Source organism: Alosa alosa, chromosome 6, assembly GCF_017589495.1.
Source record: "Alosa alosa isolate M-15738 ecotype Scorff River chromosome 6, AALO_Geno_1.1, whole genome shotgun sequence".
Lineage (NCBI taxonomy): Eukaryota > Metazoa > Chordata > Actinopteri > Clupeiformes > Clupeidae > Alosa > Alosa alosa.
In genome coordinates, this window is record NC_063194.1 from 3,691,350 (window position 1) to 3,719,176 (window position 27,827).

Consider the following 27,827-nt stretch of genomic DNA (forward strand, 5'->3'; position numbering starts at 1 on the left):
GACATTAGTTAAAGTGGATAGTCTATACTCAAGCGAATTTGCAACAGTATATTAAGTTTAAGCGAAGTCCTTCAACTACTAGTCACTTGTTAGCGCATAGCTGTATTGCCATAGCTACTACCATCCACTTGTATAGCATTTTAAGCTAGCGTTAGCTAGCTAGCTAGCTCGGTTCACATGACTAATTAAATTATTCATATCATTTCCTTAAGAATGATTCATTGGTATCATACATGATTATGGACAATAATACTGTGAACACAATTATGTTTATCTGTTGTTATTGCTTATTAAGAGAGAAAGTTTATTTAGTGACGTAGGGTGACACTCCCACTTATGCAGACCGGAACTGTCCCGTTTAGCTCCCATAGTAACGAATTACGTTGCTCTATCTTGCTAGTAACCAAGGATCTTTGGTTTAAATGTAACATGTGACTGGAAGTGCCCGCCCCTAACGATGAAAAAAGGCATCATCCTCTCGTCCAATGAGCGACCGAGTTGCGTCCATGTGTGTATTGTTTAAACTGCTCTGAACTGCTAGTGCTTGTTCGAGCAAAAACTTCCCAGCACAAGCGATGGCGGCCGCGGTGTCCGTTAGCGCAGCTGCCAGAGATGAAAAACCCTATGCCGGGCAAAATTGTGGTTCCCGTCCACTAACGTTGTATGAAAACTACGGTACTGTTGTAGAACAGGAGGAATGGGTTTTGGGAGAGAGAAGGGATCCAGATGCTGAGACTACTGCGGAAACGGCACCTAGGGGTAGTGAATGCCAAAGGAGAGTTGACGATGAGTTGCCTGTTTTGAATCCTGAAGAGATTGAAAGCAGACTCGAGAGGACTCGAAAAGAGTTTTACAATCGTCGGAAGATCATCATTAAAAATCTTCCTTCCGATATAACCAATCAGGTAATTGTCTATCTTCTCTCTCGGTTTATCAAATAACATCAGTGATAACTCGGCTAGCTAGGCTAACGTTAGCCATTCGCTAACGTAACGTTAGTTGTCGAACATTCTGGCTGGCTACCCAGCCACCAAGTATGACCACGTTAGCTATAGCTATTTAGCTGTAAACGTTAAGTCACTGCTACAAGTTTGCTTGCTATGCAGATTTGTTGGTCGACCCGTGGGCTTTCGGTGCCCTTATCTGCCACCGTTGTAGCTAATATACTACCTGCGGTTAACGTTAGCAGGTGTTCTTTAACGTTAGTAAATTTGACTGGGTGGCGTGGTGCTGTCTAGTTCTAGCGAGGACGTTTTTGTTGAATGTACTGTTAACGTTAATTTAAAGGTAAGGTTACGTTACTTGTTACGTTAACTGTTAGTATGTATGTCAACTTGATGTGATGTAAAACTTAAGTCTGTGACTCGAAAGTGCCCAAACCTACTTTGTTAGTTTTTAGCCAGCTGTAACATTAATTAGGACTTGCCACTAACGTTAGTGCGCCATGTATAACTTATGCTCAAACCATCAGCCTGGCAAACCCATTCATTGTATGGTTAGCGTGCTAATTGCCTGGGTAGCAATTGTAACTTTATCAAGTAGGCTAACTTGATCGAGGCATCATGATTTGAATTTGTAGTTTTACATCTAATTTAACAGATTAGTAATTAATTACTGAAATAATGAATTAGGTAACGTTAACCAACGAAGATAGGTGGTTAACTCCAGGGAATCATATGTCTAAACTTTGTTACAATTAGTGTTTAACCTACGTTTTTCTACTTCGCATTTGAGCTGTCGTGAAATGCTGGTGGGCCGTGTAAATAATTGCTACTAGTATAACGTTATTGCTAAACTACCCCAACGTGAAAGTAGCTGGGTTTGGCCTGTAATTTGCAGGTTCCTTGCTGGCAATCAGATTTTGAACACGCTTTCCGTTAGTTTGACAGGATGACTTAACTAACCAAAGAAGCGTGTAATTAATAATTAACAAGATTTGTCTAGTCTAGTGCTTGTGCATGGGCATTATCTTCTACTTTAAAATTAAAAACCTAAACGTTACTTTTTGAGGCACATCTTACACTGTCAACATTGGCTGTTTGAATGAATGGACTAACATTGTGGTTGAATCTGGCATGGTTGATCTAAATGACCCGTGTGACCTCTTGAACAAATTGTGATTGTCAAATGGCGACCTTGCCAGTAATGAATGGCCGTCCAGTTGAAAACCTTTCAAGTTAAACAGTGTTACCTTCGTTAAACGATTATCATCTCGAAAAAAGATGGTAAAGTATGCTTGTAATTTTCTGGATGAAGGTTTGCACCCGTTACTGTGAGGTGTCCACAAGAGGGGCGCCATTTACCATTTTTAGCAGGGGTTGTTTGGAAGGAAAAGATAAGTTAACATGAATAACTAACGATATTGAACACTCCAGTTTCGTTGTAGTGGATATCGTTTTGTGTACCCCTCTAAAGATAGGCACTGAAAGACTATTTATTTTAGGAATATGCCTGACCTGTGGTGAACTGTGGTGCGTGCACATGGTATTGTTTGTATGGATGCACATTGGGAGTTCCAGATGGGGACGGAGCTGTGAGGATTACAAAGGGGTTGAAGGCGCAGGAACAAAACCATAGCCATTCACCTGGCGCAAATGAACGTTCTGGAAATATGTTGCACAGTGATGGAGCCTTTCTGGCTAAGATGTCTTTTTGTGAACTCTCTGAAATTACTCTGAATTAAATCCCCCTTCTTGCATGAATTGCATATCTATTCCAATCCATTTAGTTGTGCACCAATATTCACTAAGAATGTAGTTCCTTTGTGCCTTCCCTTTAGAAGGAATGATTGCATGATGTTGATGAATGATATTGTGGTGTTTTTTTGCAGGAGGTGCATGACCTGCTGAGCAGTTATGACCTGAAGTACTGCTTTGTCGATAAGTATAAGGGCACAGGTATGTTTTTTTGTTTTTTGTTTGTTTTTTGTCCCTCTCTTATTTGCGTTGCCTGATTTTCCGCACTAAATCTAAAAGCAGATTTAAGTTTGATTCAATTAATTTGCTCTGTTTTCAAATTGGCCATATTAGCACCTGACTCGCTTGCTGTAGACACTTTAAGAATTAGTCTGTAATCTGTACAGAAAAAACTACCCAATCTCTTTCTATCACTTTAACTGCTTTATTTGACCCTGCTGCTAAAAGTGCATTTTAGTGTTAGGTGTGAGAATTTCCACATTCACTGCATACATTCAATTAATTATGATTCTTATTAATGATGGGCAAATCCAGCTTGGCATGGTTGAGTATGCATGAGTTAGTCGCAACAAATTGTTGTTCCAACCCTGTGAAGGACGTCGTTCAGAAACAATCCATTAAGTGCCAGACATTAGCGCATTATTTAAAAGCTCGTAGACCATGAAAATGAGGAATTATTAACTGTTGGCTGTGGCCAGTGGCCTTGTCCGTCTTGTCCCACTGACATCTTCAAGCATCTTTTCTCTTGTTCTCTCGCTCGCTTGCGTGTATATTTGTATAGTTGTTATACATTTTAATGTCTTTTGGCATCAAATATCAGTAAACCAAAATCTGCCAGTTAAGATTCTTTTAGGTCAGCATCTTTTGGTGCCAGTAAGATGCTGTAAAGTCAAAGTGTCTTTGTCTCTGTCTCCGTTCCTGCCTCCACAGCTTTCGTCACCTTGCTGAACGGTGAGCAGGCCCAGCATGCCATTGGAGAGTTCCACCAGCACGTGCTGCGTGAGCGCGAGATCTCGGTGCAGCTGCAGCCCACAGACGCGCTGCTGTGCATCGCCAACCTGCCTCGCGCCTTCAGCCAGCAGCAGTTTGAGGAGCTGGTGCGTCCCTTCGGCAACCTGGAGCGCTGCTTCCTGGTGCACAGCGCAGTCACGGGCCACTCCAAGGGCTACGGCTTCGTGGAGTACATGAAGAAGGACTCAGCTGCGCGTGCCAAGTCAGAGCTGCTGGGCAAGCAGCTGGGCTCACGAATGCTCTATGTGCACTGGACCGAGGTGGGCTCGCTCACCTTCCCCATGCTGCACTCTCGCTGCCTCTGCGTCGACCGGCTGCCCCCCAGCCTGGTCAGTGCTCAGGACCTGCTGGCGGCACTGGCTGATACGCACGCGCCCATCTTCTGCCAGGTGCGTAGGGCCATTGGGTGGGAGATTGGGGGAGGGTCTACTTTGGTCTACTAATCCAAGCAGAGGGAGTTCCTTTGAATAATCACTAGTTGGTGAAATCTTGGGTTAGGTTGTAGAGGTGATTGGGCCACAGCACTCAGAGCTGCCCAGCCCCCCACATACTGGTGCATCTCCGGAAATTAGAATATCACAGTAAAGTCCATTGCCCTGCCCAGACTGAGAGATTTAAAACCATTGCCAGTGTTTTGACTCGGTTAGCTGATAAGAGCTCTTCTCAGGTGAACATTTCTGTATTATGAATTCTTTATTACTATACAATATTGAGATTTTTGATTTCCATGAGCTGTAAACCGTAATCATAAAGATAAAAATTTCAAAAAGGCTTGAACCATTTCACTTTTCTTTTCTAGGATATTGACCTTTTTTTAGATGCATTTGTGAATGTTTGTCCTGCATCACTAGCGACAGTCTGATTTGTCTTGATTCTAATGCTAGTAACTTGGGGAGCAACAGGGAGAGCAGAGAGGTGTTGTGTCTATATTGTAAGTCACTTGGAACAACAGTGTGTAGTGTCTTGTGTGCACACTACCTCGATCAAATTGCATAGGAGAAACCAACTGCCCTAGGTGCTAATGTCCTTTGGGTGCACATGCGATACTTGCACAACATGGATCAAATGTTTCTGGTTAACATTTTTAAAGGCCAATTTATACTGAAGACTTGTTGAATGTTGTAAAATGCTCTAGCAACTTGGTGCAAGATCATACATTTTAAAAGTTCACACCGGTGCAATAACTCGTAACAGCACCCATGTTTCTATCATAGCTCAACTTGTAGCCAGTTGAACTTGCTAGCTGGCTTGTTAGCCAGCAAAGTTAACCAACGAAGCTGGCCAACAGTCTGTGGAATAACATTTGTTTTTGTGACGTTATTAGCATACCCATTTTGACAGATGTGCAGGCATGGGTATTCTTCAAATCTGAAGAATTTCCTGATAAGAATTGGGTAAAGTGAAAGTCTGTAAAGTAAGCGTTTATTTATATTGCACATGTTTTAATAAGATACAAATAGCTAGAATAGGTAAACACTTCCTGCCTTTCCTTTGACCAGAACTCTGACCTGACACCTCTGCTGGACTGACTGAGTGGCGTCACATCATAAATACTTTTGAGATATAAGTGTTCTAGAACCTCGCGACAGTGATTTGACATGTCAAATTTTTTGAAACGGCTTGCAACAACTGACAGTTTAATTCACACTGCTGCAACTCCTCTCTGCAATGATTTAGTCTCATTGCAATTAGCAAGTCTTTGGCGTGAATTGGCCTTAAGCCTTGATCACTTGTTAAGCCCATCTTGAGAAATGTATGAACGTGAGCAGTCAAAAAAGTTGAAAGTAATTTGATCGTTTCACAAAACGTATTTTCCTAAATTATTTGTGTGGATTGCTCCTATTTATAAAAAAAAATCAGAATTCCCACTAGGTTACTATGTTATTCTCTCTTGAACATCCGTAAGTTTATACAATTTAATGTCATTTAATCACAGATGACTTGACATTTAAAAGCTTCTGATGCCTAATCAACGTGAGATTGGCCAATTTGGATGTGTCCAAGCGAAACGCCCTTTGAAAAATTTGCGCTTTGTTTTTTTACATAGATTTACTAATCTGTCGACTGTCTTCTTTTTATATAGTCTCAGTTTTGAGCATGAACTGTTTGAAGACTGGTATTTATGTTGGTTTTTTTGGGAATGTTTTACATTAAATTATGACGATGGGCCATGCTATTAAGATCAAGTTTAAAAACATAGAAGCTTGAACATGAAAGACCCATATAAGCCAGCGCAGTACTGATTCGCCTGTGGCTTAAAACAATGGTGATTTAAAAAAAAAAAAGAATAATTATAGCATGCAAGGCTAATCATGCTCAGCCTAGTGAAGGGAATGTTTTTGACCGCCTCAGTCAGATTGCTCTTTTGTAATTAGGCTCAGATGTCTTTCTGCCTCTGTGATTAAAGTAAAAAAAGTCACTTGTGGCAAAATGTATAATGAGCCCTCTCTTGCTGTAAATTTTTGATTGCTGCTCTGAACTCGTTCCAGCCATTTTGTGCATAGATGGAGATTCGGTTCTCCTCGAGCACTCACCTTTGTCCTGCTTTTTGCATTTTCTCTCTCTTCTCTCTCTCCCTCTATCTCTCGTTTCCCCCTGGCGGGTCACTCAGTGTTTCTATAGCGATGTGCGCTGCTGGTTTCTATGGCGATGACCACCTGACTCTCCCAGGTGCCGTCCGTCAGCTGGCCTCTGGCCCTGCAGGGCTTTCTGGAATGGGAGAGAGCAGCGTACTCGGGTTTTTTCATATGTTAAACACACACATACACACACACACCTGCTGCAGAAAGTGTCGTTTCAGTAGAGGCAGTATCAGGCATTGTTCTATGTGGTAGCCCCTCTGTCTTTGTCATGACACGCACGCACGGGCACACAGTTGGAAGGTCATGAGTGCACAATGGGCAGTGGGGTGGAAGAGTGGAGTTGGTTTTATGGGGGTTTGTTCGATCCGCTCACAGCCGATTGCCTCTTAAATGAGTAGGATTTGTCTCTGTCAAGGGGGACCTGGTCCACCCCTCCACAGGGCTCCTCTTGAGTAACTAGCCAGCGGTGGTGGAGACTCCTTTGAAAGCCAACAGCACACAGAAGAGACTGTAGGCAGTGAGTCTCTGTGAGCTCCACACTCGTGGTTTTCGCTGAGGAAGCCACTTTGTTTGCCGTTCGCCGCGTTCCCTGAAATGCTCAAGTGCAGCTCTTTGAGTCTCTGTCCTCAAACTGACATTGTGTTGCTGTAGTGAGGCTTTAAAAGCTGACTCTGCCGGTTTGAAATGTAGGCTATGACTGCTGACTTTGTGATGCATCGCTGCGTTGGTTGGTTGGTTGGTGGGTAGGTGTAGGGAGGGATGAGCAGCGTAATCTGATTAACACGCTCCTATGTTAATTAACTCATTAGTTTTGCCTTTATCTTCACTGCAGCTCGCCCAGGGGCAGGACGGGAGTTTCCGGCGCTTCGCCGTGCTCGAGTTCTCCACACCAGAGATGGCCGAGGAAGTGCAGCGGGTGGCGGACGGCCGAGCACTGGGTGGCGCCCACATTCGCGTTTCCTTCTGCGCCCCAGGACCGCCAGGCAGGAGCATGCTGGCTGCCCTCATTGCAGCCCAGACCATGGTACACCCCATCAATCCTCTCGCACACCCCTAATATTAACTGCCCCAGCAACTAACCCCCATACCCCCGCCCCGCAAAAATAAGTCTTACTGTGGTCAGTTTTGCATCTACAAAACGCCTCCCTTACTTTGGTGGGCCATATTAAAGCTTGTTTATACCCTTGACCTTTTTAACAGCATAAACAAATGTGTGTCAAGGTTTTATCTTCTCCAGACAACATGTTTACACAGTTCATGACAAACATTCTCCATTTTAAAGACCATATCCTCCACCCACTTGCCTTGTATTGGCTCTTACCAACAACCCAGTGTAGCATCCAATTTTCTGTGTTAGTTTTATGTGGTCTAAAAAAAGCAGTGTGAGGCCTGTCCAGCAGCTTGTTTGTTGTGTTTCCAGCTTGAGGAAGGGAACGCTCATGCTGTCTCTTTCTTTCTTTCTTTCTTTCTTTCTTTCTTTCTTTCTTTCTTTCTTTCTTTCTTTCTTTCTTTCTTTCTTTCTTTCTTTCTTTCTTTCTTTCTTTCTTTCTTTCTTTCTTTCTTTCTTTCTTTCTTTCTTTCTCTCTCTCTCTCTCTCTCTGCGTGTTTCTAAGCTGTCTAAAGCTTGTGCTGTGTGTGTTTATGATCTCAGGCTCTGAACCGTGGGAAGGGGCTTCTGCCGGAGCCCACAGCCATGCAGATCCTCACTGGCCTCAGCAACCCCGCCACACTCAAGATGCTTCTGACGCCTCTGGCCCAGGGCCGCAAGCAGGGTGAGGACGACACACACTCTCTACACTTTATTAATTTGCAGTGCAACGCACATACACACACTGACAGCACTACTGTGTGGGGAGATCTACGTGTGCACACACACCATACGACACTACTTCAGAGAGGCGTGCAGGCGTGCATACACTCTCACACAACGCTACACTGATGTGCAGGGTAGGGCAGCCCTCACACACACACACTCCCCCACACCATGCTGCAGCACGGTCGTTACTCATCACCACCCGGGGTGGACGCTCAATTAGCATGCTTGTCTGAAGCCGTCAGAGGAGATGGTTCCGCCTCTCTGGCACACACACACACTCACACACACACACACACAAAATACCCAACCGCAGGGTAGAGGGATAACACAGAACAGAACACATCAGCAGCTGAGGTCATTCTTGTTCTCTCACTCTCTTCCCCATCTCCCTCTGTTCTTTTCTCCTCTCTCTTCCTCCTTTACATTCTCCTCTTTCCTCCTTTTCTGCATGTCTCCCTCCATTCTCTCTTCCTCCATTTTATTCCCTCATTTTCTGTTCTTCATCTGCCTCTCATTCTTTTGTTTTATTCATCCATCCATCTTCCTCCAAACCCTGCCCCACACTCCTCCTCAAGCTGGTGTGTGGAGAGTTCTGGCACATAATGGCTGTCATGCATCACCCAGGTGGAGGTGGTGGTGGTTAGTGAGTAGCCTGGCTCCGCCCTCCTACGTACTTCCGCTCAATTTTCATTTATCTTCAGTACGTCGTCTGCGGTATATTTACAGGTTTTCTCCTGCAAAAATCTGCAGGTTCAGTCAGCGAACAGAGGAGTGGCTGAGAACGATGACGATGACTAGTTTGAGCCAGGCATACGTCACGACCAAACATTAGCGATTGGTTATGGCAGATCCAGAGTGGCTCTGGGCAGATCCAATAGTTTTAAACTTCAATACAGTACTCGCCTTCAAGCAAGGAAGGCAATAGAAAGTGGCCAGACTCTCTACATTATGAAATGTACAAGAGTCTGGTTGGACAAGGCTAGTTAGTGACCCCCCCCCTTATTGGAAAAAACGTTGATAAAGCGCTATACAAGTACAGTGAGACATTGTTGTTGTTACTGACCCTCGTGTCTCTGCAGGTCTGTTGGGTGCTGCTCCCACCATGCCCCTGCTGGGCAACCCTGCCCTCTCCGCTGCCCTCCTGCAGTTGCTGCTTCAGAACCAGGCCCAAGTCCAACAGGTACCGTTCCCTCGTGTCCACCACGTGCTGTCCGTCCCCCTCACAGCATCCTCCCCTCTCCTTACACCTCCGCTCTCCATGCCTGGTGTCGCTCCTCCCCCTCATCTCTCCCTCTCTCCTCTCCCCTGTCAGCAAGCTTTTTTGGGAAACCCTCTTCTCTGGGCACAGGTCCTGCACAGTAAAGACAGCCGCCTTCTTCCCTGTGTGAGTGACCAATTTTGTGTGTGTGTGTGTGTGTGTGGCTTTTGTAGTTCTAGAGCTGCTTTGCTGAACCCCCTTGGCTCTGATGTGACTCCTGTCAAACTTTTCCCAAACACTCTTCTACTGATCTTCGTCCTCATTTCCCTCTCCCTGTTTGCTCTTTGTAATGCCGTGTTCATTTTTCTTAATCTTCACACCGCTCTGAATATTCAGTAACAAGGTAACTATGTGGTAAGTTAAGATGTGATGTAATGGGTTGACTTGAACTGGAGAGGTAAGTCAACTGACGTGTATGTCTGTGTACGCGTGTGCCCGTGTCGGTGACCACCACACGACTTGGCGTGGCATGACTAACGCAGTCGTCTCTCGTCCTTCCCCGACAGGCCGGACTCCTGGGCGAGAACCCTCTGGGCCCTCATGCCCTCCAGCAGGGCGTCACCATGCTGGGAGATCTACCTCAAGGTGAGTCCCTGTGTGCGTTGCATTCTGGGCCGGCTCGTCAGCACTCTGCAGTGTTCAGTGCTGTTGCCAGTGCTGTGCTCCTGTGGCATTGACTCATTAAAGGCATTGATCTGTCTGTGGGCACCGTCGCCAGGTCTCTATGGCCTTCATTACCGGGCGGCTGAAAGGTTATCTTCCAAACTCCTGCGTACCGCACATCTGCTCCGCCTTGCTGGAGTATGGATGAGCTTTAGCACCTGCCAATGGCCCCACAGGACTTCAGCAGATCGTTTTGGCTACTTGATGACTCACACTGTCTCATGGCCTTTTTGTGTGTGTGTGCGTTCTTTGTGTTCTCTGTATCCAGGCGGAATGGTTCCAGGGCTGACTCTACCAGCGGAGGCCCCAGGCCCCATCAAGCCCCCCTCTCGTCCGCTGGGCCGTGAGCAGGAGTCTCCCCCCCCCCTGTAGCTTCCCCTCCACCCCCTCCCCAGCTCTGCAGGGCCTGCCCATGCCGCTCCTGGGAGGCGTGCTTGGAGCTGAGGCACCTGCCATACCCGGGGTAAGACACCTGTGCAATGAGCAAAATTAGGAAATGAAGAAGGCTTTATGATATGGAAAGGATGATCACTAGGTGGGTTTACGTGGACACTCTGGTTGTCATTTTATTCCGATTCTAAACCCCTTCATCGGAATAAAACTGCTTATCCTAATAGAAATTTAATCGGAATGTAGGATGTGGTGTATTCCGTTCTTATTCCGATTGAACAGCCATGTACAGCGGGGAAAATAAGTTTTGAACACGTCAATATTTTTTTCAGTAAGTATACTTCCAGTGAGGCTATTCACATTAAACATTAATGTCTAAAAGTAGAGTTATGACTAAAAAAGTGGAATGGCACAGGGAAAAAGTATTGAACACACTAAGAAAAAGCAGTACATAAAGGCAAGGAATGGCCAAGAACAAACTGGAATCTATAAGTAGTTAGAGAAGGTTTTTTGTTGGCAAGGTGTCACACAAGAAACATTTCATGATGGGTAAAAGCAAAGAGCTCTCCCAAGACCTTTGCAACCTTATTGTTGCAAAACATATCAATGGAACTGGTTACAGATGCACATCAAAACTTCAGAAGCATCCAGCAAGCGGTATTGGAGCCATTATCTGCAAGTGGAAGGAACATTACTGCATCATCAACTGGCCATGCACAGGATCTCCTTGCAAGATTTCTGACTAGGAAGTCAGAAGGATAGTCAGAAGAGTAGCCCAATAGCCAAGGACCACTCAGAGAAAGCTCCAGAAAGACTTTGTACAATTGTTACAGAGAAAATCATAGGTAATGTACTCCACCGCCATGGCCTCTATGCACGCTCACCATTCAGCAAAGAAAACTCTCAATTGGTTTCAGAGAAAGGAAATCAAGGCCCTGACTTTAATCCAATTGAACAGTTTTGGAAGTTGACTAAAGATCAGGATTCACAAGAGGAACCCCTGGAATATTCCATATTAAAGGACTATCAGTTTAAAAGAATGGGCCAAAATCACACCAGAATACTGTAACTGATTAGTTTCGTCATACAGGAAATGCCTTGAAGCCGTCATTACGAATAAAGGATTTCCCCAAAGTATTTAAGAAATTTCAGCAGCCGTGTTCAATACTTTTTTCCTGTGTCATTCCACTTTATTACATAACTCTACCTACCGACTTTAATGTTTGGAATTTTTTATATAGGTGGATTATCTGAGTTAATACTGATGTCTGGTGAGAATTTCATGCAAATAGCATCATTGGAAGTATACTTACTGAAAAAAATCTTGACTTGTTCAATACTTATTTTCCCCGCTGTATATGGTCAATCAGATCGCCCACTGTGGCTTCTCAAGCAAAAGCAAAGCAGCCATGGCTATTCAGGCCTAAGGTTCTAAACAGATGGCACGTGTTCATTTGGAACACCTTAATCGGAATGACTCAAACGACCACGTAACCCACCTAGTGGTGCACTTTGACTTTGTGTGCTCAGAAGGGACTCTGCTGGTTTCACCTATTATGGCCACCTTACACCAAACAACTTTGACAAGATTTGGGAAAGAGCCTTGAAAGATTGTAGTCTTTTAACTAATGCCCCCCATTCAAGCTTTACTCAAGACTCCAATCTTTCAAGAATCTTTGCCAAATCTTGTCAAAGTTGTTTGGTGTAAGGAGGCCATAAGTTGGTTCTTCTGCTTAAGGCAAGACACGGCAGGTGAAAACAACATTGTTTTTTCATGCACTGGTCAATTTCGAGATTTTGGGCTAATTTGCTACCTTAGCATCTCTTCTTTCACACTACTACAACAAAGTCTGACTTACACATTTAGGTGTTTATTTCATTCCATTTTTTCTACTCACGCCTGCACATTTCTCCTAAATTCACCAGAAGTTAGCCTTCTAACGTTTTATGCTCGACCACGACCGTGATACGAAACATGTGTAGTACCGTTGGAAAGCCCTGTTTTTCCTGCATGATGTTGTGCAATCCCAATATGGACACTTCATTTGTATCCGCAACCAATCGCGGAAGTTCAAAGGCGAGTGTAGGCTGAGAACAGAATCTCCAAGGCTGTTTTCTCAAATTGAGTTCTCATTTTCCAGTAGAAACATCTCGGCCTATGTAGAACCTGTAGCACCAGTTATACACTTAGCAGTTTTCTGAAGATATTTACCGAGGGATTTGTTAATAACCTCATTCCTGGCCTGATTTGTTACATTTTAATCAAAGAAATATGCCAAAAAAGAAAAAAAATTAAGGCTATGGACAGTATATTTTGATTTCTTAGGTAATGAAAGCAGATATCCTGAAATCCCTCTAATTTTGTTTTCATCTTGTGTAAATAAAATTTAAAAAAAAATTGTACCTGGCTTTATCATGTTCAGATCTACCTACTGAAAATATATGCAAAACCGTGCATATTTAATGAGTGCCTAATTTGCATAATTAAACATTACATTTTTAAAAACTTGTTTTGTTCATACTTGTGTAAGTAATCAACTGACCAAGTTTCATGGTGATGTCTATTATTTTAAAGGGACACCAGGCAAGCATGATGCTTTTTCTCTACGAAACTCTTTGCGTCTTCCAGTCAAGGGTTTTCGCTGCTTCTTCGCCGGCTCTGTTATTATTATTATTATTATTATTCGTTAGCCTGCCTCTGTGCTGTAAACTGATCCTGCTTCGGTCGGCGGGTAGGATACACCGAACTTGCAAGTGGAATATTCTTCCTACAGGCAGTAGCAACGGGCCAGAGAGCCTTCATTCGCCACGTAATGAGTCATTTAACCATATACCGACTTACGAAGATGATTGATTAACACAAAAACGTTGCCTGGTGTCCCTTTAAAATTTTACCCTATTCACCTGTAGTGTCTCGCCTTAAGAAGGGATAAGCAGCCTGGAGACCCAAACCTGAGCAGTCATTCGTTTATCTTCAGCCATTTATTTATTCTCGTCCTTTTTGCGCTACAGCTGTTAAACGCGGAAGATATAGTTGCGAGAGGTACGGAGGCTGAAAGTGTCATCAGTCATACTTTTCCTGGCATTTCTGTTGCCATTTAACGGTCTAGTCAGTCTAGTCACGGACGAGGTTAAGAGCTTGTGACATTTCCGCTCGTTCACCGGTGTCGGCACTGCAGCGCTGAATCCTGAAATGACTCCCTAAGCCACGTTGAGGCTAGTAGATGCATATTAACTCATAGTGTGTGATCTGATGCCGCGGAGAAGTTAAGTGCATGTTTGCTAAGGATGTATCAAAAGGCACCATGCATCGATTTCAATGAAGTACTTTTAAAAAAAAAAAAAAAAAAGGTATAATGGTTGTAAGCTAACCTGTCTGTGACTGCTTTCCCAATCCCCAGTCACTGTTAGGAGCGCCTCCCAAAGAGGTGGGGGTATCCCACAATCCATTCCTGAACAACCCCAACGTTTTCCCCTCTGCTGGTAAGTCTGTCCTGCTGGGCTTGGGCTTCTATATCTGCGTGAGCCTCATGCTGATCACTTCACCCAGCGCCACCTGCTCAATTTGCTCAAAAATGAGGACGGATGGTCTGTGTAGTCTGCTGATTCAGGCGATGACTAAAATGCATTTTCTCTCTCGCTCTCTCCCTCTCCCTCTCTCTCTCCCCAGCCTCCAGCAGCAGGCCCCACCCCTACAGTCACGCCTACAGGAAGAGGCCCACGTTAGGCAGCGCGTCCAGCCAGCGCACGGGCCACACCCTCCACTCCAGCTTCAACCTGCGCTACCAGGACTCCTACACCCCAGAGTACCCGCCCCTGCACCAGGTGAGGGCACCGCCCACTAGTGGCGGCACATAACACACTCGCCTCCAGGAATCTCCAGGGTTTCCACCCGTCATGGAGGTCATTGAATATCAGGGAGTTTTGTTGTGAATTGGTGTATATCTGGTAATGATCTTTACTGCTGGCTTGAGTAGCCCACCTGTTTATTCAATGCCCATTTATTCATCTCCTGCTGTAAAAAAGTAAGGCCATCCTTAAAAATATTTTTGTTTGCAGTAACAGCCAAAAAAAAATACAAAAATGGGTCGGTAGGTAAGTCAGTATCTCTTTTTTTTTTTTTTTTTTTTTTTTTTTTTTTTTTTTTTCCCAAGATTCAAAGTAAAAAAAAAAAGTAAAATGTTGGTCATGGTGATTTACATAGGAATGAATTTACACAAATGTGCATATCGTGACGTAACTGACTGGGTCTTCAACCCGTGCCTTCAGGCACACCATTGCAAACCTCATTCTGATGCAGGTTATATAGACCAGCCTTTCTCAAACTTCTTTGACCTGAGGCCTGGTCATGGCAGACTTTGGGGTCATAGGGCTCATCTACATGTACCCAGAAATAAGGCTACAATAGCTCTTGGCCACGTTATATTGAAATTTGACTATACAATACTCGATGCTATACAGTGTATTATACAGTCTCTGCTCTGTTTCTAAGGAGGTTCCAAAAAATGTCATTCTATTAAGTTTCGTTAAATAAATAAATAGCCTTCCAACAGGTTGAAGCGGAGCTTTGATACCAACATTACTGATTAGTTTCAGTTTCTCTCGCGCAGACGCGCATTGAATGAATGCTCATGCCACCACTTAATTGTAGGGCTCCATGTTTACTGACATCGATAGCAGAAACATTTGTTTTCTTTTTTCGTCGATCCGCGGTTTCTTGATCAACTGCGCAGCAAATTATCAGATGAAGCACCGGGCCTGATTTCACTCCACGACTCCGGACCAGCAGTCTCCATGTTGCGGACCCATATTTTGAGATGCTGAATAGACCACAACCTATTTCAAAACTCCAACACGGTCACCGTTAGACTTGGGGGGAGAAGGGATGAGAAGATCTGGCCACAGTTCTTCCAGAACTTCATGCCAAGTGAAAGCGTTATCAGTTTGTGTGAATGAAACGAAGCGTAGGCCATAGTGTGACATGCGTAAAACCAATGGTGTAGAGATGACTCCACAGGGTTTTATTGAAGTGAGCCACGTTTGCATGTAGGCAATTTATATTCACAGTACTTTGGCCTACTAAAAATATTATTTTATTGCATTTGTATTGGTGGTTTAGAGTGAAAAAAAAACAATCGGTCGGTATTAACGCAAGTTTACAACCGGCAAGTCGGTCAGACTAAAAGGGGGAAAATAAAGAAATATTTTGGTCGGTTCTAAATTGACAGGGTCGGTCGGGTTACGGCAAACGAAAATATTTTTAAGGATGGCCTAAGATTCTAGAACACTACGCGGTTGCTCTGAAATCATTGGTCCGTATATTGTATTATTCATTATATAGTAAGTCATGGTTTTTTTTGTCAGTGGAAAGTCATGGAATTTTACATATCACTTGGAGTGGGAACCCTGAATCTCTAATGTGATGCTCGATGCATGATGGAAGACTAGTGATGAACTGGCTTCAGTACGGTTTTCTACACATTTGTGTATGGCTGTGTTCTGAGGATTCTAGTCCTTGTTTTAATGGTAGACTGTACAGGAGGTAGCATGTGTTATTTCCTTTGTGGTGCTTGAAATTCAAATTGTGACCTATATAATGGGATCGCTAGTGCTTGGTTGGTACAAAAATCATGTCAGACATGCCAACAAGAAAAGTAATTGAGGCACATTTTATTTAAATGCTGGATAGGCATTGGGCAAATGTTCATACAGGTTAACGAAGATCCCTGTATAGAATCTGAACTGGAGAATGTCATTCTGCAAGTGGAACTATTATAATTTTTAAAATGATGAAAATATGTGTGCAAATTGTTGCAGTGTGAAGATGAGTGCCGCAGCTGCTTGTATTCCAATAATTTTTGATTTGCGTCTCAACTGTAATGCACCCCATGTTGATTGAATCAGTCCCCCATGGGGCGTCTCCAGCTCTTTCTGTGTCCTAATTTGTGAAAATGGCTGCCAGATACAAGCCTTTGATTGTCCAGATTGCCAGCGTTTGTTTCATCGTTATTGTACCTTTCACTGTGCAGATGAAAAGGGGAATGAGGAGTTTTCTTGGCAGGTTGCAAATTAGAGTTCCTAGGTTTGGTGTTTGTTTATGTATTTTTGAGAATGATTGCCAGGAGGAAAGGAGAAGTAATTTTAAGCCCCGCTGGCACCCAATATTGAGGTAGACTGCAACTGACTTATATTTTCATTGTTGAGTAATTTTAAATGAACCAAATATTTGTTTGACATTTCACGATTTTCGGACATTCTTTGTTTCCCAAATAATTGACTGATCGATTTATTGTTCCTGCTGTACACTAAGCTTATTGTGTCTTCATAATGATTATGACCGGCTTTGTTTGGCCCAGTTTGCACTCGGGCATGAACAGATTATTAGTGTTTGGCTCTTTGGGCCTCTTGTTTCAGTGTGTAGGCCCCTACGTTTGGACCTCCACCGCTTCCAAATGTTTAATGTTATGCTGTTGGAAGATAAAGGGTCATGCTTGTGGCACTTCCATAATTCTTATTTTCTGTGCTTTTCAACTTTTTTTTATTTATTTATTTTTTATTATTATTATTTATTTTCTGTCCCTTTCAACATTTTAAAATGTGTAATTATTTATTTTCCTCATTTTATTTCTTTTACTTGACTCCAGTGGCTAGGCCTCCATATAGCACATTTTAGAGCTGGTTTCCAGGAGTTGCAAGTGTATCCATTCATCTCTGCCAACTTCATCTTTTCTCTCTCTCTCTGCCTCCCTTTGCAGGACCCTCTGTCTCACTTGTATGAGCCAGAGACTCTGGATGGCGCTTCGCTACCAGGGTTCGGCGTTCAGGTAATTCACTCCGCCGCCTTCTCCCTCTGTAGCCGCTGTCTCCTTTAAATATGAATGGCATTTATATTTAATTGCTCTGTCTGTGACCGTAACCTCCTGTGTCTGAGCCCATCTCCATTTCTCTGTGTGTGTGTGTGTAGCCTTCTCGCCCCTCCAGCTTCAGTGAGCGTCTCCCCTCCTATCACTACCCCCCCAGCCCTCCCCGCAACTCCTTTTTCAGCTTTGGGGCTCCAGGAAGCACCCCCTCCACCCAGCTCAATAAGGTAGGATTTATACCACACTTTACACTTACTCCACTATGTCATTCTGCGGTGCTTTATAACGCCTACTATCCCCCGCACACCCCATATAGCATGATGCAACAGTATAACACCGCGTTTAACAGTATAACACCGCATACGATGCCAGTGTTTCCCCTACAATGTATTCATCAGCGGAGCAGTGCCGCTCCTGGAATTCAAGCGCCACTGCAAAAAAAAGTTGCCTAATTAAAAAAAAAAATGCAAGTGAACTTTAGGAACAGCTGCCGTTCGTTCAGGTTTCATGTCAACAAATAATAATAATCTAGCTCAGGGGTCGGCAACCCGCAGCTCCGGAGCCACATGCGGCTCTTTGATCCCTCTGATGCGGCTCAGCTTTTGAAAATAATTAATGAGTATTTAATTAAAATGTATTTTATTTTAGTTCATTTTCAAAATGTAATATTGTATGTCTGAGTAATTTAGCCTATATAACTTTCCACCTCACTTGACTCCGTAACCGTAGCCTGCACAATATTGTTACATTTGCGGTTTGTTGCCAAGTCAATATCAAACAAAATCACCGATTTCCCTCCATTTCAGTCAACGAGAACACTTTGTTATTGTTGATGTGTGCGCTTGCTGTAGGCTAGATAAGGAAAATGTCAAAGGAAACGTCAGCGACCACAGCTTGCGAGCGCGAACACAAGCGGGCTGAAATGGGAAAGTTTCCATTCCATCATATGGATATGACCATTTTGAGTGGAGTTGCCCTTAAAGGAGAATTCCGGTGTGATATTGACCTAAAGTGTATTGAAACATGATACCGAGTGTGAACGTATGTCTCATAGCCCATCTCGACTTGTCCCCAGCACTCCCAAAATGGCTAGCCCGATGCCAAAGCACCACTATTGAAAAAGCTGTTGGTAGCATCGGCTAACTAGCGCCAGATTTTGGAGTGCAGGGGACAAGCCGAGATGGGCTATGAGACATATGTTCACACTCGGTATCATGTTTCAATACACTTTAGGTCAATATCACACCGGAATTCTCCTTTTAAATGGTGACTGCCTCAATTCTTGCATGAAACTTCACCTCACTGAATATGAGCCAGCCAGACTCCAAGGCCATCACCAAATCTAATATCTGGTATGCCTAATGTTCAATTTCAATGACATGTCAACGAAAATTAAGTGTTGTGTTGTTAACTATGATGTTACTTTGCATACCAAAGGACACTGGAAAAATAGGGGGTGGTGTTTAGCCTACAGTACATGGGAAGCCTAAGGCCTATACTTCTGTCATTCCACTTTACATTTCAAGTTACTTGCACATTAGGCCTACTTTTAAAACGAGTAGAAAATGTATTTAAAAATCCTCTGAATGAAAGTAACTATGTTAAATATCCAAATAATTAAGTAATAATTGAATAAAATAATTGAGTAATAGGACATGCAACCATTTACATCTGAGAGTTTGTAATTCCTGTAGAGCTCACCAAAATTATATATGATACAAGACACTTATCTGCTATAATCCAAGATAGATTTTCTTCGAGTTTTTGACCATTTATTTTACCAAATGACATGGGAAACAGAATTAATTTCATCCACATATTCTTATGCACCATGCACAACAACGCTACTAAGTTAGCTTAAAACCGTGAGAATCAAGCAAGCGTCACGGACAGTCACGGCATTAAAGTGACAGGCACTCAATTCGACTTGCACAGCACCAATACAGTGTTATGACATGAAAGGGAAGTCTATATAGTTTATACAGTGCTGTGCAAAAGTTAAGACACCCATGCTGAAATTGACTAAAGGGAGGGAATAAAAAAACATATTTTGCCTTTTGTCTTAATGCCTTAATTAAAAAAAAAAAAAAAAAAATAGGACATCAATTATTTTAACGTATCATGTATCGTAAATAAATAAATGTTATTATATATAAATGTCTTAACTTATGCACAGCACTGTATATTCTAAATAGTGATCGTTTGTATAGTGGCCTACAGTTGTACAGTGGCTAATACAAATAATGTAAATGAAAAAGGTGAAAAAAAAACATGAATAATCCTGTTCAAGTACTGCAATAATCCTGCTTTGTAAATGCTTGTGTTAATGGTTGTCATAATTTGTAACTCAATCAATTTAAGGAGTCATTTTTTCAAAATGTTCGTTTTTTTTGGGGGGGTGGGGGGGCTTCCTACAATCAACAGCACCGCTGCTGGAAAAAATTCTAGGGGAAACACTGGATGCTAACACCTACTTGACTACAACCCACCATACTGCACACCATGCATGACTATACACCACCATACCATATACAAACACATGCTACACTACAGAGCACTGCACTATACTAATATCGCCCTTTAACGCTACACTACTGGAGATCAAACCCCAGAACTCCCTCACCCTTGCCTTTTTACATTACTCTTGGCATACTGAGTCTAACTGGGCATGCGCAGCATTGAGTGGCAGCTTGGCTGGGGTGATGGATATTTGACGCTGCTCATTGATTTGCATGTGCTGCCAGAGCTGAAGAGCGAGGCTATGGGCTCAGAGGAGCCCGCAGGCTTCCCAAAGGCCGACTCATCCAAGAATGCAGCTTTTGGCCTTTCACTATTTATAGCATGGCTGGAATAAGCTGTGTGTGAGAAGGTGCAAATAGACAGGGAGACGTGCTGACAATTTTCCGCTGCCTCTGCTGCTGTATAGCTTTGGCTTGTTTAAAATGGCAGGAAGAAGGTGCCGTCACAGTTTGTTTGATCTGAGACGGTGGCATCTGCATAAAAATGTTCCCAAATTCATCAAAATCTGCACCCTTAGCATTTCCTCCGCTCACTGCTCCGAGGGAAGGACTGCCGGCTCCCTTTTTGAAGCCCCTTAAAAACTGTGACAGCTTATTTACGGCCTTGTTAAAAATGCACCTGATTTAGCTCAGGATGTCTTTAAAGAGCGCCAGTGCATAAGGGCCTGAATTTAAAAAAAAAAAAAAAAAAATAAGACACTGCAGCAGAGCTTGGAGATGAATCTGTAGCCTTTTTATTACATGGACATATTTCTCGCATACGCGCACGCAGTCTCAAATGCACACTCCCTCCCTGCCTATGAGGGTGGGGGAGGACCAACGACGTGTGAGGGGGAGTATGCGTGCGTTTGAACGGTCACTCTGTCTGCGTCTCGCCTGTGTTTCGTAGTGGAGGTTGCGTGCTGCCTGTGTTGTAACTGATTCTTATCTGTGCCCCCAGGCTGTAGGGATGCCCCCTGTAAGCCACAGTAGTCTCTACTCTGCCGCTCCGGGGAGCGAAATGAAGGTAAGCAGTGTTGTCTGCTGTCCCTGTTCAGTGCTGTCAGTCTGGATGAGTACACGTGCTCAGAATGCACAGCGCTGGATTAAATGCTGCCTCTTTTATATGCTAATCGGCAGGCCTGCTGATTGCTTTCTGTTAATGACTGCAATTAGATCCTTTTTTTTAAGTGTGTTTAACATTTTATAGACTCTGTAGCAAATGAACACTTTTTTTTTTTTGATGTGATGGTTGCCTTTTGGCTATATATCCAAATGTAGCTGTGCACCATCCCTCGGTTGGTGTCTTGTTTTGGGCTGGATTGGGGCCAGGCTCCAGAGGTCTATATTCTATAGCCACGGTTGTCAAACTGGGGTACGTGGACTGATTTCAGGGGGTACGCAAAAAAAGATCTAAGTCGCATGCCTTTTCAAACGTTTTCTCTATCCCACGTTGGTAACTTAACTTCCGGATTTGCACTGCACATTAAAAACGTATTTTCTCCGCATTAACAAAATATTTCCGAGTGGAGACGGAGGGTAAAACAGCGTTTCTCAATCTGTGGGTCGCGGAGACATGCCAGGTGGGGTGCGAACTGACGTGAAAAACAGGAGGGTTTTTTTTTCCCATTTATTTATTTATCTGTAGCCTAGACCCTGGTAGCACCCGATGCGCAATGGACGCACTGTGTTCATAGGGAAGCGCTCGTGTCAAGGCAGCTTAGTTAGACCCGACCTGAATGAGATTTTGAACGAGGTTGTGAGTGGTGAATTATCAAGACCCGGCCCTTAAAAGCGTGTCTATTCTCTGCACTTTGAGAGGAGATGGGAGCTGACCAAAAGTCTGTACTGTTTCACAGCGAGGCAGGGTGGCTTTCCCGAGGTAAAGTGCAGTCGCGTGTTTTAGCTCCGAGTCGCCTCTTCTTGGAGGAAGAGCGCATGTTTGAATCTGCAAGCACATTCACTAATGAACATTTCTTGACGAAGCTGGCCTATCTTAGCAATATATTTGGAAAGCTCTGTGTTAAATCTCCAGTTACAAGGCAAAGATGATTGTGTGTGAGATTAGGTGCAGATCTATTTAAAATCATTATATCAGCACATTTGTAGGCCTATCATATGTTGACTATTGATGAGATTTGTATTATATGTTTATGATCCTATTCACAATTCTTGACAAAATTTATAAAAATATTAAAACAATTTAAAAAAAAATGTGTTAACAATTGGTGGTGTTGGGGGTACTCCGGAAGATCATAATGTCTCAGGGGGTACATGCCTGTTAAAAGTTTGGGAACCACTGCTCTATAGTAAAATCAACTTTCTGAGGTTCTTTTCATTAGCTGAACCTTAACAATTGCAGTCACATTTGTGACTGCTTACGAACTCGTCAAGTCAATCCGAATGTGGTTATCAACCAGGTTTTTGCATGTTTGTTATGAGCGCTTTTGCATAATGGGGTAGTGTTGGAATTTGTTAGCCAATGTTGACTAATCATAAATAGGACCTAGAACCGTCTATATAAAAGGTGCTTTTTACTTTTTGTTCTCTTATGCCGAGCTCCTAACCTGCTCCAGGTTGTGTTCTAGATAAGTTCCCATGACCTTGTACCTTGATTTAAGAGAACCGTCTTTGATATTTACTAATCTGTTTTGATGTTCCCCAATAAACCACTTGTTATCTGTGCTCACTCTCTCCCATGGGTCTGTGTTGAGTTAGTGGTGTTTTCCTTCCCATCATCTAAGCCGGTTTTTCTCTTTCCCACCCCAGACTCCAGTCGGAGGGCAGAAGCGCCTCTTCTCCCGCCTCATCCCCTCGCCCGAGCCCAGTCCCGAGGGTGGCTATGTGGGCCAGCACTCCCAGGGCCTGGGGGGCCACTACGCCGACTCCTACCTGAAGCGTAAGCGCATCTTCTAAGCTCTTCCTTCGAGTGCCGGAGTTGTGGGTGGGTGGGCAGTCTCTCCCCTGGACGCTCCTCCACTCTGGCCTCTACAGCTGCTCCCCATCCCCCTCATCCCGCTGTGTGCATGTCTATAGCAGACCTCCAGAGAGCCCCGTAGGGTGCAGCGTGTTGCTCTTGTGGGCCACTGCGTGCCAGTCACTGGGATTTAGTTTTTGTTGTGTTCTCTCTCTTTTTTATTTTTTTTTTATTTTTTTATTTTTTATTTTAATTTTATTATATCCTTAAGATTTTGTTTACCAAATTTCTGTAAATATTGTTTTTTTTTTTTTTAGTGTGTATGTAAATTAAGTTTTTAATTTGTTTTCTTAAATTGTTATAATTTTTAAAAGCTTTTTTTTTTTTAGTACAGCTGGTTTTATGCAGCACAGAGTTGACGGTTCAGTTCCTTCGAGTCTGGGGAGTCCTTTGCTTGGCTGTTACCATTCTTTTTAATCCTCATTTTATTTGGTTAGTTTGGTGTGTGTTGGTGGGTTTCTTTCCTTTTTCGACTTCTTGTCAGTAGTTTTATATATTTATATATATATATATATATATTGCTGAATAGGATGGTGCTTTTCTTTTTTCATATCTTCTTTTCTTTGACCCTCAGGGGTGGCGTAGAGAATGTAACCTGGACTGGCCTGTCGGTGCAGTGCTGATGCTAGCTATCTTAGTGTCTCCTTGCTTTCCTACCAACGTATTGTGTGTCTCTGTCTTCGTCTCAATATGTCTGTCTGCTAAAAATAAGATCTTGCCTGTCTGTCTTCATTTTTCACTTTCTCATCTTTTTTTTTTTTTTTTTTTTTCTTCTCTGTAATCCCTCCATCCTGTTATTGATCCAGGTTTTCTGCACGGAATGGTGGGTGTTCACACACATACACACACACACAGATCCTATCCCTTCACACCAGTCGAGTCCTCTTACTTTTCTGTTCTCACATGTTCTGTATGCAGAACCCCCCCCAGTTCTTTTTGTTGAGTCTTGTAGTTTGCTGTTCTGGAGTGTTGGCGCCTCACCGTCTCGCCCACCCAAACACAGCTGTGTAATTAATCGGTGGACCTGTGTGGCGTTTATCACTTATTTTTTGGCTTTTTTTTTTTCCTCTGTTCACAGGGGAGGGAACTAGCAGGGCCAAGTGTCCCAGCAGTGCACCTTCTGTTCACCTCACCCCCTTACTCACCTCCCTCTAACCATCCAGTTCTGCTCATTTTCTCTTTCTTTTTCTTTCTTTCTCCCTCTCCCTGTCTCCTTCCTCCCTCAGGGCTGCTTCTCCCCTGCTGACCAGCAGAGGGAGCCTGCCATTCTTGAGGCATTCACTGGTACTGGACTTGACCAGCAGCAACCGCAGCAGCTTTAGCCAGTCTCTGTTAATGCTATGTTCTTACTGCTGCTGCTGTCATTTTACGCTTTTCCTGCCCGAGTGGACGACCCTCTGGTGCAGGCCGGACCTGTGCTCACCCTTCTGTTGTGTCCGAAGCATTCCGTTGACAAAGCCCTCCCTGAACCTCTAGGGGAAAGTCCCATTTCATCTTCATCTCCCTCTTTGATCCACCATGCACAACCCCTTCTGGTCTGTTGGGTCCAAGGAACTGGGGGCGCTAGGTCTGGCCTGTGCCGAGTAGCAGGACCATGTGACTCCGTTTTAAAGCTGTTCTTATTAATCTGGTTGACATTTTGATTGTGATAACCCCATTACCTCTGCCTTGTGCTCTGCCTGGCCACAGATCTTAAAACAACTCCACAAGTGTGCCTGAACTTGCCAGCCTTTTTTTTTTTTTTCTTCTGTGATCTCATCTCTACCTACCAAAAGCTTTAACCTGCATTTAACCATCTTTTTTTTCCGTTCTTTTGCTGTGTATATACTTAAGCGTGGTTATTTTTATTTATTTTTTTCCCTCAAGCTTCCTTGTCTTTTATTTTTAAACCTTCCAAGCAGAAAAATGTAAGTTTAAATCTATATTTTCTGTGATCACATGATGAACAAATATATCAAGAGCTGAACTTTTCTTTTCAACCAAATGCGTTGCTCTTCAGTCTCTGTTGTGATATGCTGGTGTGTGTGTGGTTGTGCGTGTGTGCGTGCATGCCTCTATGTATTCTGTATGGACCAACTGGTGCATTTCAGTTGGCTGGAAACCCCCCTCAAAACTGGTATGTTTGTCAACTGTACAGCTCTTTTTGTGAATTTTTGAGCAAGTAAATGTTATTTAAGTTGGCACATTTGGTGGTCTTGTCATGATTTAATTGATTTATTGTCCCTCATACATCCTTGTCTGAGCACTGCAGATCGCCACACCATCCCAGCTGCGTCTCCTTTTCCATTGTTCTCCTACGTCCCTCATCCATCAGCTGTTCAATGCCAGAGTTTCCCTGCCTTCCTATTTTTTTTTTTTTTTATGGCTGCCAAAGCTAGACTTGTTAAAATTCAGACAAACTTTTGAGTAGTTTCAACTTTTTGGCTCTAACAGTATTGTCTAGACAAATAGCAGGGTGAACTCTCGTTGGGAGCATCTTTTAGCAGGCATTTGTTTTCCACTCTTACTGAAATGTGTAATGGGGTGTGTTGAGGTTGTTTGCATTCTTAGAGAAATGCCTCAATATAGCAGCAGGCACACTGTCTGATTAATCAACCACCCAAATGCCTCTGGGTATTAATCAGCAGATGGTAGGCCAACAATTAATATTGCCACTGAGTACTAACCATGGACTTCAAAACAAGCCTCTCTTGATGCAGTATTATTAAGAATTAAATCATGATGGGGGAGATCTGCCCTCGCCCTTGGGCATATTTAACATAACTTTGCCGTGTGAAAAACACATTTGATTTGTGTTGCTTGTTAGCTGCCATTTAGTAGATGGAGGAGGAGGAGGAGGAGCAGCAACATTGCCTCAATAATGTACGGCTTGTGAATAGGATGGCTCCTATTGTGCTGCTGTGGAATTTAAATTAAGTGTCAGAAATGCAGAATAATATTACGCCACTGGAGTTTGCTCAGGAATTATTGAAGCGCTTATTTAAATTCTGTAGTGTTGCCTTATTCCTGTTGTAAATTCAATCTGGCCCATGCTTTGCCCGTCAGTCCCATGATCTCGGTTTGTGTTGAGCTCAACTCTTAAAGGTGCCGTGTAAGAATTGAGGTGAAAATGTCAAAAAAATGAGCTACACGCATCAAAAAAATGAGAAGAAATAAGGGCGATGATGACATTCAAAAAATGACAAGGTATAGTGATGCAGAGATATCAACCTGAATTAGCATGCTAAATTACTAGCCACAGCCCGACAGGTGTCATAATACCAGTTTCGGCCATGGGAGGCGGTATGCGGTCAACATAACCACCAGCCAAACTGCAATACACGTTTCTCGGTTGTTACTCTAGGGTAGACCAACTCACTTTCTGGAGGTATACTGCCCCCATCTTTTATGTAATGTGTATGAATTGATTTTTTTGGCTGACATTACACATGGCACATTTAAATGTGTACCGTCAAACTGCTGTGGTGGGAATGTTGGAAAATTAATGTTCTAAAGCAGGGGTCTCAAACACCCGGCCCGCGTCCTGCCCAATTCCAGCCCGCGACGTATGACAAAATAATAATGTAATCCGGCCCTTGAGGCTATTAATTGCGACAAACAACAATACTGATTAAAATAGACGATAGATCCAGGTACGGTGACAAATCTCATTTGTAGGCCTACTCTGCTCCACTATGTGCAAGACATCCAGAGCTTGATTCAAACCCAAAATCGCTGCGCAAAGTTTTTAGGAAATACTTGGATTACACGCGAGAAACAAAGATGTGCATATGTAATGACGCGGAAGCGATGCAGGCCATAGTGTTGCAGAAATTGAAGCAGAAATAGGCCTACACCAAATGTTAAACGTTCACGTGCGATGAAGTCTTAGGTAAATTATGTTATTCACCTATTCTAATTCTGAAGGAGAATATCCTTTTGGAGATTATGATCGATCGTTTATGATGGTGATAGTCACGGTGCGTCTGTGAATGGAGGTGCGTGTATACAACGGTGTCCACTAAGCATACCATGCTTGTTTCGACCTTCTGCCCAACATAGCTTGGAGGTTGCAGTGGTAATCGTGATCGTGTCCGTAATGGATGTGGTACAGACAGCAGGGCTAGTAGAAATAGGGCTCTAAAGAACTACAGTCACCCGCAATATGATGCGAACTTCTGGGTACTGCAGATTACCCGCGATAGGAACTGTTTGACCAGAATACTTTATTGTAGGCCTATATTGTAGTAATCTATTACTAAACCACAACATCTTAGGTGTTTTTCTGTTAATTTGTTATGTGGGTAATATGAAAAAAGGAAGGTAAACCTGCTTAAATATGTTCATCCAGTATTTACTGAAAGGTGCATAATTTGAGGTGCTTGCCATCCAGTGACAAATTAGATGGGTAAATTTACCCCCTTCATAAACTTTTGTTTTACTCAAAGATTTTTACCTTTACAGTAGGACTTTATCTCTGACCACTTTCAAGCCTTTTGACATTTTGATATAAAATCCAATGGTGTTGGCTTTCTTAACCCTGATGCCTAGTTTGCCAGGTTTAAAAAAGTTATGAGAGGAAATATTTTTATTTGGTGTGAAACGCACACATACCTGTTTTTATGTTTTTCATTTATTTTATAATTTGTATTAATTTTTATTTTATTTATAAGCTAAGGTTTCTAGCACAGGTGTCTAAAACTAGATAAAAACACTTGCACTTTCTGTTTGCAGTTTTGTGTGGTATTTGAAAAAAAGAACATTGCATTTTCAGAAATAGCCGGCCCTCCAATCAGATGACGTTGGCAGAATTGCCCCCCAGCTCATTTGAGTTTGAGACCCCTGTTCTAAAGAATATCTGGGTTCATTGAATTCAACATAGAATTTTACAACCTTAATTGTTGCAGAACGGAATCTCATGTTAGAATGTTCAAAATCCCACACCTTTTTAAGGGTTAATTTGGCAAACAATAAGTTGGAAGCAAGCGGCTACTGCAGCATCTGTCGTGACATTGTTTTGTTGGTATAAGTAGATGTTACCCCAGAGATATTTCTGTTGGTTAAACGGCTGCTCTGCTGCTAGACTCCCCCACCTGT

At 43.1% G+C, this 27,827-nt stretch overlaps 1 protein-coding gene across 1 annotated transcript; it reads left to right on the forward strand.

Moving 5' to 3' along the window:
- Positions 1–431: 431 nt before the first annotated feature.
- Positions 432–24,934, forward strand: raver1 (ribonucleoprotein, PTB-binding 1). Its single transcript, XM_048246927.1, is given in 17 exon segments — positions 432–905; positions 2,831–2,897; positions 3,627–4,096; positions 7,122–7,313; positions 7,941–8,061; positions 9,185–9,285; positions 9,418–9,489; positions 9,870–9,948; positions 10,295–10,385; positions 10,387–10,489; positions 13,818–13,899; positions 14,087–14,241; positions 17,172–17,240; positions 17,381–17,503; positions 20,736–20,801; positions 22,544–22,673; positions 23,978–24,934. Coding segments are annotated over 17 exon segments (2,271 nt in total). The 5' UTR covers positions 432–575; the 3' UTR covers positions 23,998–24,934.
- Positions 24,935–27,827: the final 2,893 nt, after the last annotated feature.